The sequence below is a fragment of the Tachyglossus aculeatus genome, chromosome 1 (assembly GCF_015852505.1).
Source record: "Tachyglossus aculeatus isolate mTacAcu1 chromosome 1, mTacAcu1.pri, whole genome shotgun sequence".
Lineage (NCBI taxonomy): Eukaryota > Metazoa > Chordata > Mammalia > Monotremata > Tachyglossidae > Tachyglossus > Tachyglossus aculeatus.
Window position 1 is genome coordinate 149,168,633 of NC_052066.1, and position 13,680 is coordinate 149,182,312.

General features: G+C 46.4%; 1 protein-coding gene across 1 annotated transcript in view; it reads right to left on the reverse strand.

Annotated features, from left to right (window-relative positions):
• EVL (Enah/Vasp-like) overlaps window positions 1-13,680 on the reverse strand; it is a 168,912-nt gene that overhangs the window by 59,313 nt on the left and 95,919 nt on the right. The window contains exons 2-3 of the mRNA XM_038743277.1: window positions 3,773-3,941; window positions 197-374 (exon numbers count right to left, since the gene is read on the reverse strand). Of these exons, the coding sequence (XP_038599205.1) occupies window positions 197-374; window positions 3,773-3,941 (347 nt within the window). The remainder of the gene's footprint in view (window positions 1-196; window positions 375-3,772; window positions 3,942-13,680) is intronic.

A 13,680-nucleotide genomic window follows, 5' to 3' on the forward strand; every position in this document is an offset into this window, starting at 1 on the left:
TCTCTGGGCTTCAGTTCCCTCATCTGTAAAATGAGATGTATCCTCCCCAGTGCTTAGAACAGTGCCCTGCACATAGTAAGCGCTTAATAAATACCATTATTATTATTATTAGTAGTAGTATTATTAGTAAGAGGGCAAGAGGAAACCACCGGTCCACCCAGGGAGAAGTGGGGCAATTGGTGTGGGGTGGCCTTACCTCCATCCTGGGAATTCATGATGTTCAGGGCAAACAGCATCGCATTGGAGAAGGTGGTGGCCTCTTCCTTGCTCGCAAAGTTCAGTCCGTACACCTGCCGTGCATCGCGCCACTGGTGGAACGTAGGTGTTGCTTGATTGTACTTCAGCCCTTTCACGATTGAATAATTAATTACTACCTGTAATTGAAGTTGGAGAAATACGTGTAAATAAATTAAACGTAAGCAAATAGCTCTGCCTGTGTGGCTAGAGGGAGCAGGGCTTGGGTAAGGCTCACTAACCTCTTGCTTGGCTGAAGGAGAGAGTGGGGCGGAGAGCGGGCAGAAGATGGTGTCGGTCGAAAATGCTGACCTTCCAGAGGGTAGAAGTTTGGAGAATGGCTGCCTTTTGGGATGGTCCCAAGAGTAGGATGGACCGGGGAAATTGCCCTGGGCCCTTATACTTGGATTAGCTCCTTTTTTTTCCCACCCCTCCCTCAGCCCAACATCACTTAGGTACATATCCGTAATTCATTTATTTACCTTAATGTCTGTCTCTCCCTCTAGACTGCAGGTCGTTGTGGGCAGGGGACTTGTCTACCAACTCGGCTAAATTGTAGTCTCCCAGTACAGTGCTCTGCACACAGTAAGAGCTCAATAAATACGATTGATTGATTGATTGCATCTTTGGGAGTCCCATACTCCTCAGGCAAATGGAAGAGGTGAGGGCCCAAATCAGGCCCCAGACCTGCTTCTGGGTGGGTGGAGGGGGGGGGTGTGATTTGAAGATGGACCCACTCTTACTCTTAAACACTCTCCTCTCTCAACCCCTGACCCTCTACCAGGGAGAGGGTCAAGACTCTTCCTCCTCACCATCCCAGTGATGGCTGTACCACCACATATTTCATTTTCCTCTCATTGGCTCAACCCAGGATGTTGGGGCTCAGAGGATGCCCAAATTCCCTCTTTATTGGTTGGTTTAGGACTCCCAGACTGCTGTTGGCCTCCTTCCTCTTCATCAATAGGGCAACATCACAGGCCTGGAAATCAGAGCACCTGGCTTCTACAGCGAGGTAACTGAGGCACAAATAATTAAGTGACTTTATCCTCTTACGGCATTTGTTAAGCACTTACTATGTTTCAGGCACTGTACTAAGCGCTGGGGTAGAAACAACCTAATCCTGTTGGACACAGCCCATGTCCCACATGGGGCTCACAGTTTTTCATCCACGTTCTACAGATGACGTAACTGAGGCAAAGAGATGTTAAGTGACTTAGCGAAGGTCACCCAGCAGACAAGTGGCAGAGCTGGGATTAGAATTTAGGTCCTTCTAACTCCCAGGCCCCTTCTCTACCCATTAGACTATGCTGCTTCTCATACAAGTGGGAGAGCCGGGAATAGAATCTAGTTCTCTTTATGATAATAGTAATAAAAATGATGATAATCATCATCATCATCAATCGTATTTATTGAGCGCTTACTGTGTGCAGAGCACTGTACTAAGCGCTTGGGAAGTACAAGTTGGCAACATATAGAGACAGTCCCTACCCAACAGTGGGCTCACAGTCTGAAAGGGGGAGACAGAGAACAAAACCAAACATACTAACAAAATGAAATAAACAGAATAGATATGTACAAGTAAAATAAATAGAGTAATAAATATGTACAAACATATATACATATATACAGGTGCTGTGGGGAAGGGAAGGAGGTAAGATGGGGGGATGGAAAACATCAGCTGGGGGCTGGTATTGAAGCCCTTCATCCTAGTGCCACTTCATCCGGTGCCCATCAGGGAGCCCGGAACAGAATTTTGCCAACTAGAATACAGAAACATTGTGTTGTATCTCCCCATATCTTCCCACCAGCCCCCACTGTTAAGCATTTACTGTATACTGTACTAAACACTTGGATAGATACAAGATAATCAGGTTGGTCATAGCCCCTGTCCCCATTTTACAGTTGAGATACTGAGACCCAGAGAAGTTAAGTTACCGGCCAAAGGACATACATCAGACAAGTGGCAGGGCTGGAATTAGAACCAGGTTTTCTGACTTCTGGGCCCATGTTCTTTCCACTAGTCCATATGGCTTCTCAAGAAGCAGAGAAAAAAAAAGGGAGAGGAAGAAAAGGAAGAAGAAGAAGAAGGATAAGAAGAAGAGAAAGAGCAGGAACAGAAGAGAAGGGAAGAGGAGGAAGAGGAAGAAAAGGAAGAAGAATAAGAAAGAAGAGGAGGAAGAAAAAATAAGAGGAGGTAGGAAGAAGATGAAGATGAAAATGGAGTCGGAGATGATGAAGAAGGGAGAAGGGGAAAAGGGGAAATAGAATGCTTGCCTGCACACATTTTTTGGGTGAGCAGGGTTCACACCTTGATTTTTATTTCTTATTCCTTCATCCAGAGTCCCCTCATGGACTACAGCAGTGTGAAGCATTCCCACCCAGCATGGCCTACTGGGAAGAATACAGGCCTAGGAGTCAGAGGCCCTGGGTCCCAGCTCTGCCAATTGCTTGCTGTGCAACTTAGGGCAAGTTGCTTAACTTTTCCATGCCTCAGTTTCCTGTCCTCCCTCCTACTTGGACTGTGAGCCTCATGTAGACATGTACTACATGGAAGTCAGGACAGGGGTTCTAATCCCAGCTCCACTACTTGTCTGCTGTGTGACCTTGGGCAAGCCACTTCACATCTCGGTGCCTCTGTTACCATCTGTAAAATGGGGATTAAGACTGTAAGCCCCACAAGGGACACAACCTGATAATCTTGTATCTACCCCAGTGCTTAGAACAGTGCTTGGCACATAGTAAGCGCTTAACAAATACCATAATAATAGTAATAATAATGTCCAACCTAATTAGCTAGTATCCATCAATCATATTTATTGAGCGTTTACTGTGTGCAGAGCACTGTACTATTCCAGTGCTTAGCACAGTGTTTGACACATAGTAAGAGCATAATAAATACCATAAAAACACCCAAAACAAACAAATATACAAAAACTCACTTCCCTGGAAGGAAAAGCCACCAGACAATGAATTTAAAGGGAGTTGGGGGTTGGGGAGGTAGTGGGGGGAAGGACAGAGCCTGACATTTTGATGTCATCCTGGTAGAGAGGAGCTGAGCTGCAGCTTGCCTCAGGCAGAGTGGTGGGAAGCAGAAGAACCAAGTCTCAAGGGCAGGGGCAGTGCCAGGGGCAGTCACTGATGTCAAAGCTGGGCACAGTCCCTCTGCTCTCTCCGCCTGGAGCGCCCACTTCAGCAGGGCTCGAAGGGCCAGAGTAGGCGTGCACATTGCCGTCAGGCTCCGGGAAATGCCCTCCCCTCCCCGCTACCACTGGACTTTTCTCAAACCCATCTGGCTCTTACTGCCCTCTCACTCTCCACATTAACAATACAATTCAACAGGGTCAGTAGACGCGTTTCCTGCCCACAGCGGCCTAGACCTTTCAGTCTAGGAAGCGGCCCCATATACTCCACATGTCATATTGACATGGAGGTACCACCAGTGGCTCAATCACAGGCAAAGGCAAATCTTAGTTTTCTCTAGGAAATAGGTCTGAGGTCTTCCCTGAGAGGCGGGAACGAAGGAGGTCATGACTCTCACCTGTTGGTCTTGTAGTTTCACGCCAACCACTCGGAAGGTGTTACTGGCAGTGTTGTGGTAGATGTTGATCCTGCTGAATCCCTGCTGTCCGGGTTTAATTGGCACCCATTTTTTACTGGTGTCATCGTACACCATTACTGAAGCCCGGGCTTGGCAAATACTCTGTTCACTGTGAGACAAAAAGAATATGGCCATAAGTTATCATCGTTATTATTGTCATTATTATTATTATTGTACTTGTTAAAGCACTTACTACGCACCAAGCACTGCTCTGAGTGCTGGGGTAGATACAAGTTAATCAGTTTGGACACAGTCCATGTCCCACTTGGGGCTCACCTGGGGAGTAATGTAGAACAAGGTAAAAGCAACATCGCAGGTCAAGTTTTTAGCAGTAACTTTGAAAACCATCTCTGGTCCGGACTGCTTTTTGAGAAGATCCATTAACTGGTTTCAGAAACTTCCTTAGTGTCTCCAAGGGGAATGTGGACTGGTACAAGTCAGTACTCATTTGGAAGACTGCGTTAACTGAGATTGCATAATAATGACCATTGTTTTTATGGTAGCTATTAGGGGCTCACTAGGTGCTATGTACTATGTTAACTGCTGGGGTAGATAATCAGATTGCTTCCTCATTTGGAGCATCACTCCCTGAGGTGAGGAGTACAAGTGACTTATCTTCATGCTACAAATATGGAAACCAGTCCAGAGAGGGTAAGGGACTTGCCCAAGCTCACACAGCAGACCAGTGACAGAATAATAATAATAATAACAATTATAGTAATAATGATTGTGGTATTTGCTAAGCACTTATTATGTGCTAGGCACTGTAATAAGCGCTGGGGTGAATACAAGCAAATCAGGTTGGACACAGTCCCTGTCCCACATGGGGCTCACAGTCTTCATCCCCATTTTACAGTTGAGGTAACTGAGGCCCAGGGAAGTTAAGTGACTGTCCACACAGCAGACAAGTGGCAGAGCCGGGATCAGAACTTGTGTTGCCTGACTTCCAGTCTTATGCTCTTTCCACTAGGCTATGCTTCCTTTTTGCAACCCTTATCACAGAATGGCAGCGTGCAGAAGAAGGAGAGGGAGGTCACAGTGGGGCAGTGCAGAAGAAGGTGCAGGGAGGGCAAGGAGAATCCTGACTTAAGGCCACAGGTTCTCAAATTAACTAAGTAAAAGCCTCGGCTTGTACCCTGGAGGGGTCCATCTCTTTCTACTGCTCTCGAGACTTTGAGTATTTGTCTACAGATTCCCTCTAATGATAATAACAATAATGACAATACTGGTATTTGTTAAGCACTTACTATGTGCCAGGCACTGAACTAAGCACTGGGGTGGATACAAGCAAATTCTCCTGAATACAGTCTCTGTCCCAGGCTCACAGTCTGGATCCCCATTTTACAGATAGACTGTAAGCTTACTACAGGCAGGGAATGTGACAGCTAATTCGGTTGTACTGTTCTCTCCCAAGCACACAGAGCAGTGCTCTGCACATAGTAAGTGCTCAATAAATACCATTGATTGGTACTCCGAAGATTTCCTCTCCCCAAACACAGATTTCCCCCAAACCAAATCAGGAGGGACTAGAAATGAAATAGCATTGGATTTCCACTCAGCCCTCTGACTGATGTCACTTACTCTTGAATTTTTGCCCTGATTTCTTCACTCAGTTAATCAATGGTATTTATTATTAATAATAATAATAATGATGATCATGGTATTTGTTGAGCACTAACAATGTGCCAAGCACTGTTCTAAGCACTGGGGTAGATATAGGGTAATCAGGTTGTCCCACGTGGGACTCACAGTCTTAATCCCCATTTTACAGATGAGGAAACTGAGGCACAGAGAAGTTAAGTGACTTTCCCAAAGTCACACAGCTGGCAAGTGGCGGAGCCGGGATTAGAACCCACGGCCTCTGACTCCCAAGCCCGTGCTCTTTCCACTGAGCCACACTGCTTCTCTATTTATTGAGGGGTTACTCTAGAGCATGTATTTAGTGCTTGGGAGAGTAGAACACGACAGTGTTGGTAGACGCGTTCCCTGCCCATAAAGAGCTTACAGTCTAGGATGGAGGAAAAACAGACTTAGTGCAATCAATTACTTTGAGCCTCAGAGCTTGATTTTCATTAGCTGCTTGTTTCCTTTACAACATCAGGCATGGAGATGGGGACTTACTGTCATGACTGCTTTCAGAAAAGCCCGAATTTCCATGCTGCTGGACAAAAAATGTATTAAATGCTTATAGATGGTACCTATCACCAGGAAGTGGTACCTACATCTAACACACACACACACACACACACACACACACACACACACACACACACACACACACACACACACACACACAGAGAGACAACATGACTCTCTTATTTAGTTTTTCAATATGAGTTGAAGAATAAAGCATTTGAGCAGAGCTGACCTGGAACCTTCTCAAGCCTTCTTTCTATGGAGAAAGAAGTAGAAATAGGGAATGAAGATGAGGGGGTAGGTTTAATTGGAAGCAAGTGGACTCAACCTCAAATCCCAGCTAGTTGGGAACTAGATATAGTCTGGTCTACATCTCTGAACCTGCTCAAATCTACATCTCTGCCCCTGCTCTCTCTCCCTCCCTCCAGGCTCGCATCTCCTCCAGCCTTCAGGACATCTCCATCTGGATGTCTGCCCGCCATCTAAAACTCAACATACCCAAGACTGAACTCCTTGCCTTCCCTCCCAAACCCTGCCCTCTCCCTGACTTTCCCATCACTGTTGACGGCACTACCATCCTTCCTGTCTCACAAGCCCGCAACCTTGGTGTCATCCTCGACTCCGCTCTCTTGTTCACCCCTCACATCCAAGCCGTCACCAAAACCTGCCGGTCTCACCTCCACAACATTGCCAAGATCCACCCTTTCCTCTCCATCCAAACCGCTACCCTGCTTGTTCAAGCTCTCATCCTATCCCATCTGGATTACTGCATCAGCCTCCTCTCCGATCTCCCATCCTCCTGTCTCTCCCCACTTCAATCCATACTTCATGCTGCTGCCCGGATCGTCTTTGCGCAGAAACGCTCTGGGCATGTTACTCCCCTCCTCAAAAATCTTCAGTGGCTACCAATCGACCTACACATCAGGCAAAAACTCCTCACCCTGGGCTTCAAGGCTGTCCATTACCTTGCCCCCTCCTACCTCACCTCCCTTCTCTCCTTCTACAGCCCAGACCGCACCCTCCGCTCCTCTGCTGCTAATCTCCTCACTGTGCCTCATTCTCACCTGTCCCGCCGTCGACCCCCGGCCCACATCCTCCCCCTGGCCTGGAATGCCCTCCTTCTGCACACCTGCCAAGCTAGCTCTCTTCCTCCCTTCAAGGCCCTACTGAGAGCTCACCTCCTCCAGGAGGGCTTCCCAGACTGAGCCCCCTCCTTCCTCTCCCTCTCCTCCCCCTAACCATCCCCCCAGCCTTACCTCCTTCCCCTCCCCACAGCACCTGTATATATGTATATATGTTTGTACGTATTTATTACTCTATTTTATTTGTACATATTTATTCTATTTATTTTATTTTGTTAATATGTTTTGTTTTGTTGTCTGTCTCCCCCTTCTAGACTGTGAGCGCACTGTTGGGTAGGGACCAACTTGTACTTCCCAAGCGCTTAGTACAGTGCTCTGCATATAGTAAGCGTTCAATAAATACGATTGAATGAATGAATGGTGGACACAGACGGATGCCCCAATCCTAAATCTCAGAATATAGTGTAATGCAGACCTAGTCACACTTTCTAAAAGAGACACAAATACACACAGACACAACAAAAAATAGACCCACTCACAAATTCATTTCTAAAAAACCTTCTTCCTTTCATGGAATCTGGGAGGGTAAACATGTTACAATCGAAGCCATACCATCCAAACCAAAATTCAAAAAAGACTCTGGAAATGTCATCGGGCACTTGAGTCTGTAACTCCTAAGGACATAGGGGTACTCACCCCACCCTAATCTCTGCAGCACGTATGTTCAAACCCTTACTCTCAGATACTTCCCCTTTACAGTTTACTTTAATGCCTGTCTCCCCAGTTAGATTAGAAGCTTCTTGAGGGCAGGGGTCATGTCTCCTTACTCGGCTGTACTACCTCAATTTAGTACCATGCCCTGCACAGAGAAAGCACTCCATCAATCAATCATATTTATTGAGTGCTTACTGTGTGCAGAGCACTGTACCAAGTACTTGGGAGTATTTGGGAGAGCACAATATAATAAAGTTGGTAGACACCTTCCTTGCCTACAGTGGAGCTGGGATTAGAACCTGGGTCCTCAGCCTCCGAAAACCATGATTTTCCCACTAGCTCTTCAGAAATCCTGAGTCAAACACATAACTAACTTGCTAGTCTAGGGGCCAGTAGTCAATCAATCAATCAATCAATTGTATTTATTGAGCGCTTACTGTGTGCAGAGCACAGTACTAAGTGCTTGGCAACACATAGAGACGGTCCCTACCCAACAGTGGGCTCACAGTCTAGAAGGGGGAGACAGAGAACAAAACATATTAACAAAATAAAATAAATAGAATAAATATGTACAAATAAAACAGAGTAATAAATATATACAAACATATATACATAAATACAGGTGCTGTGGGGAGGGGAAGGAGGTAAGGCGGGGGAGATGGAGAGGGGGAGGAGGGGGAGAGGAAGGAGGGGGCTCAGTCTGGGAAGGCCTCCTGGAGGAGGTGAGCTCTCAGTAGGGCCTTGAAGGGAGGAAGAGAGCTAGCTTGGTGGATGTGGGGAGGGAGGGCATTCCAGGCCAGAGGGATGACGTGGTCGGGGGGTCGACTGCGGGACAGGCGAGAACGAGGCACAGTGAGGAGATTAGCAGTAGAGGAGCAGAGGGTGCGGGCTGGGCTGTAGAAGGAGAGAAGGGAGGTGAGGTAGGAGGGGGCGAGGTGGTGGACAGCCTTGAAGCCGAGGGTGAGGAGTCCAAGCCTCTTTCTTTGCCTTCTTCCTGTTCATTTCCCTAATATCAGTTTCCCAGTGCATGGAGGTCAGGAGGAGGAGATGGTGCTGAAGCACCAGTCTATCATGACTGGAGTTAGTCATTCAAATCAGTCTCTTTAGCATAGTGTACCCAAGTCTATCAGAACCAGTGTCAGTTATTCAAATTGGTCTCTTTAGCATAGTGTACCTGCGCCTGTGCTAGCCCTACTCTAGACAGGAAGCATATTATTCTTATGTTGTTACCCTAGACAGAGAAGCAGTGTGGCCTACTGGATAGAACACGGCCTGGGAGTCAGAAGGACCTGAGTTCTAATCCTGACTCCGTCTCACATCTGCCGGGTGACCTTGGGCAAGTTACTTAACTTCTCTGGGCCTCGGTTACCTCATCTGTTAAGTGGGGATTAAGGCTGAGTCCCATGTGGGCCACGGACTTTGTCTAACCTGATTAGCTTGAATCTGCCCCAGTGCTTAATACAGTGCCTGGCACAGAGTAAGAGGTTAACAAATATCATAAAAAGAATTCCCGCCATATATTACCCAGCAACTGGCAGAGGGTAGCCACTGTCCTCTTAGCCTTGTGGCCGGGAGGGCAAAACTTTGAAACACCTATCACTGGGGAAGGCATGAGCCTCCTGAAAGAGGCACAGTTCCTTTCAGGGCTTGGAATCTTAAAAAAAAATTGGGAGGGGGGTCTAATGCCATCCAACTGACAAGAGTTGAGCCTCTGGGGAGTATAATCCTTAGCAGGTTCATCGCTATTAAAAGTTATAACGTGATGCCCAGTGCCTGCCAAGTCCTCTGGAATCCACCCCTTCTTCTTCATCCAAACTGTTACCACGCTGCTCCAAGCACTCATCATTCATTTATTCAATTGTATTTACTGAACACTTACTGTGTGCAGAGCACTGTACTAAGAGCTTTGGAGAGTACAATACAACAATAAACAGACACATTCCCTGCCCACAATGAGCCTACAGTCTAGAGACAATGAGCTTACACTCTGCCTCCACTACTACACTGGCCTCCTTGTTGACCTCTCTCCTCCAGTCTCTCCCCAGGCCAGGCCATACTTGGCTCTGCTGCCTGGATCATTTTTCCTCAAAAAATTGTTCTGTGCACAACCCCCAACTCCTCCAAAACCTCCAAAGGTTGCCTGTGCATCTCAGCATCAAACAGAAACTCCTCACCTTCGGCTTTACGGGCTCAATCAGTTCTTTCCTTCCTATCAAGCCTTGATCCTCTCCCACTCCAACCCAATCAACTTATTCCCCTCCTCTAACACCTCACCAGTGGCTTTAAACCAATCACCTCGCCCACTCCTATGTCGCCTCACTCCTCTAATACTACAACCCAGCTCACACACTTCACTCCTCTAATGCTAACCTTCTCACTGTTCCTCAATCTCAACTATCTCGCCATCAACCTCTCACCCACATCCTCCCTCTGGCCTGGAAGACCCTCCCTCCTCAAATCTGACAATTACTCTCCCCTCCCTTCAAAGCCCCTCTTTCCTCTTCCACTCTTTTCTGCATTGCCCTGACTTGCTCCCTTTAGTCATCCCACAGCACTTATGTACACATCTGTAATTTATTTATATTAATTGTCTGTCTCCCCCTCTAGACTGTAAGCTCATTGTGGATAGGGAATGTATCTGTTTATTGTTATACTGCACTCCCCCAGGCACTTAGTACAGTGCTCTGCACACAGCGCTCAATCAGTCAGTCAATCAATAGTATTTATTGAGCGCTTACTGTGTGCAGAGCACTGTACTAAGCTCTTGGGAAGTACAAGTTGGCAACATATAGAGATGGTCCCTACCCAACAGTGGGCTCACAGTCTAGATTCAATTAAATACAATTGAATGAATGAATGAATAACACTAACCTACTTACTGTTTCCCAATCTCATCTCTCTTGCTGTTGAGCCCTAGCTCACATATTCCCTCCAGCTTGGAACTCCCTCCCCCATCATATCTGCTAGACTAGCAATTTCCCCATCTTCAAAGCCCTTTTAAAATTGCATCTCCTCCAGGAAGCCTTCCCCGACTAACCACGAACCACTGAGCTTCCCACCCCCTTCCCTTCTACATCACCTATGCACTTGCATCCAAACCCACTGAGCACTTTAATCCTCAAACCAGCCCCACATCATTTGTGTACACATCCTTATCCTCTGCACTTCCCCTGTCTGTAATTTAAATTAATGTCTGTCTCCTCTACTAGATTGTAAATTCCTTGTGAGCAGGAATCCTGTCTACCAACTCTATTAAACTGCACTCTCCCAGAGTTTAGTAAAGTGCTCTGCACACAGCAAGCACTTGGTAAATACTATTGAATGACTGACTGATTGATTAGGCACTGGGGTAGATACAAGTTAATCAAGTTGGACACAGTCCGTGTCCCACATGAGGTTCACAGTCTAAATCCACATTCTACAGATGAGCTAACTGAGGCCCAGAGAAGTGAAGGGACTTGTCTAGAGCCACACAGCAGATAAGTGGCAGAGCCAGAATTAGAACCCAGGTCCTTCTGACTCCCAGTGCTCCTATCTACCAGGCCTCGATGCTTCTCACCATTAGGCAGTCCTAGAAAATGGATCAGTACTGTGAATGCAACTGGACAGAGGCATCTCTCTGAAGACCAGCCACAGCGGGGATCGGTGATTTAAAATGCTTAATTGAACTTTAGTCTCAGTTGATTAAAATAATCCCTCCAACTCCTGCACACACACACACACACACACACACACACACACACACAACTGTGTTAGAGGGAGAACTCTGGAAAACAGGTTGGATTTACTTTTTGCCCAGGTTGGTATGAGGTGGGCCTGTTTCCTATTTGAGCAAAGGGAAAACTCAACTTGAAGGCCTAGATTCTGCTGCTCACATTTTTGGAGTTCGATCATTTCTTCCGATTTTTAGAGATGTGCTCGGCATCCAGGCCTCTGGAAACCAAATGCAATGATGAAAAGGAACTGACAAAACCAAAATAGACTTTGCTGGCTGAGCCTGGATGAAAATAAGCACTCATCCACAGATCCAGGACTTTAAAGCAATTGGGGCAAGGCAAATGAGAATCAGTAAGTGATCCAAAAAAAGAATATCACCCTACCTCTTCCTCCAGCTTATTTTGGTTGGATTCCAGTGGCCAGTGGGAGAACTCAACCCCATTGAGATCCCGGGGTTGGCTCATCCCAGTGGAGGGGCCAAATAGAGGGGCAACCTCAGGAAATTGGGTTGGTGTGGATCAATGGCTTTCAAAAGTCACTGGGTCCACAGAAATTCTATATGTAATTGGACCAAGCCACACAATGAAAGGCAATAAACCAGAAGCCTAATGGCTCTGGATAGGAAGAGAATTTGACCTTTCTCTGGGGAAGCAGCATGGCCCAGAGGAAAAAGCACAAGCCTTAGAAGGTACAGAATCTGTGTTCTACTCCCTCTCCTCCATGTACCACATACATATGATCTCAGGGAAATCACTTCTCTAGGCCTCAATTACCTCATCTGTAAAATGGGGATTAGGACTGCGAGTCCCATGTGGAACTGTGTCCAACCCGATTATCTTATATCTACCCTAGCACTTAGTACAGTTTCCCTCAGATAGTAAGTGCTTCACAAATACCATAAAAACAAAACCAAAACAAAAAGACACGCTGTTCGAAACCCGGTCAAGAGCATGACCCTGGAAACCATCAGGAAGACCATTTTAGGCATTGAGAACCACATAGGATATTCTGGGTCCGGCCGAGAGGAGATCAGCAAAGGGATTCTACTCAGTCTTTCTCAGTCTTGTGCTGTAGCTCTCCAAACAGCCTACAGAATGGCATCTCCTCTCCAGAGTTGTGGAGCACCACAAGAATTAGCATCACGGGGCCTGCCTATCACCACATAGCCAACACCAGACCTTATGAAAGCACCCACGCTGTTGGGCCTTTTTCTTTTTTTAAAAAAATGGTATTACCTTTCTACGTGTCAAGGAGTGTTCTAAGTGATGGGGTAGATACAAGTTTATTATCTCAGATACAGCCCCTGTCCCACATGGGGCTCACAGTCTAAGTAGGAAGGATTAGGATGCAATCCCCATTTTTACAGTTGAGGAAACTGAGGCACAGAGAAGTTAAGTGACTTTCCCATGGTCAGGCAGCAGACAAGTGGCAGAGCCAGGATCAGAACCCAGGTCCTCTGACTTCCATGTCTGTGCTCTATCCCATAGGCTGCTCTGCTTAAGCACATAGTATAGTGCTCTGCACACAGTAAGTGCTCAATAAATACCATTGGTGGATTGATTGTCACGAAATGACCAATATCCCCATCAAAATGTTGGGTTGGGTGTGGCCCCCTTTGACTATTTCAGTTTGGGGAGTTCTGTGGCCACTGATAATCCCAGATTCAGTCAGATGCTATTTGCTTTGAGATGGCAGAATTTTGCTCTCGAGTCCATTCGGACTCTTCTGGAACTGAGCTGTGGAACAGCCTGTTTGGCCACCCTGTGTTCAAAGAAAGCTATCTCTTTGGTCAGGCTAATCCCAATGTAAATAATCTCTACGTTGATTTGTTTTTTAAATGAAACTACATTTTTGCCTTGGGATTCAAACAAGGAGTGTCAGATAACAATTCCCTTCATCACAGCCTCCCACCTGTAGCAAATTTGGGCAAAGGTGATGAAATTCAATAGAAAGGGACCTCAATGACCACAGGGATCTTGTCCCAGGATTTCGACACCTTTTTCTACCACCGACAATAAGAAATTTAATAGGTCACGACCCATCATGGCTCTTCCCACTTGTTTCTATCCCCTCATTTTGATTTCACTTTCCTTCCCCAGCTCTTGCAAGATCAGTTGGAGATGAAGGCTTCAGCTGCCTGCAGCTAACACAAGCCTGAGCATTTTGTACAAAATAATCAATCAATTGAATATATTTATT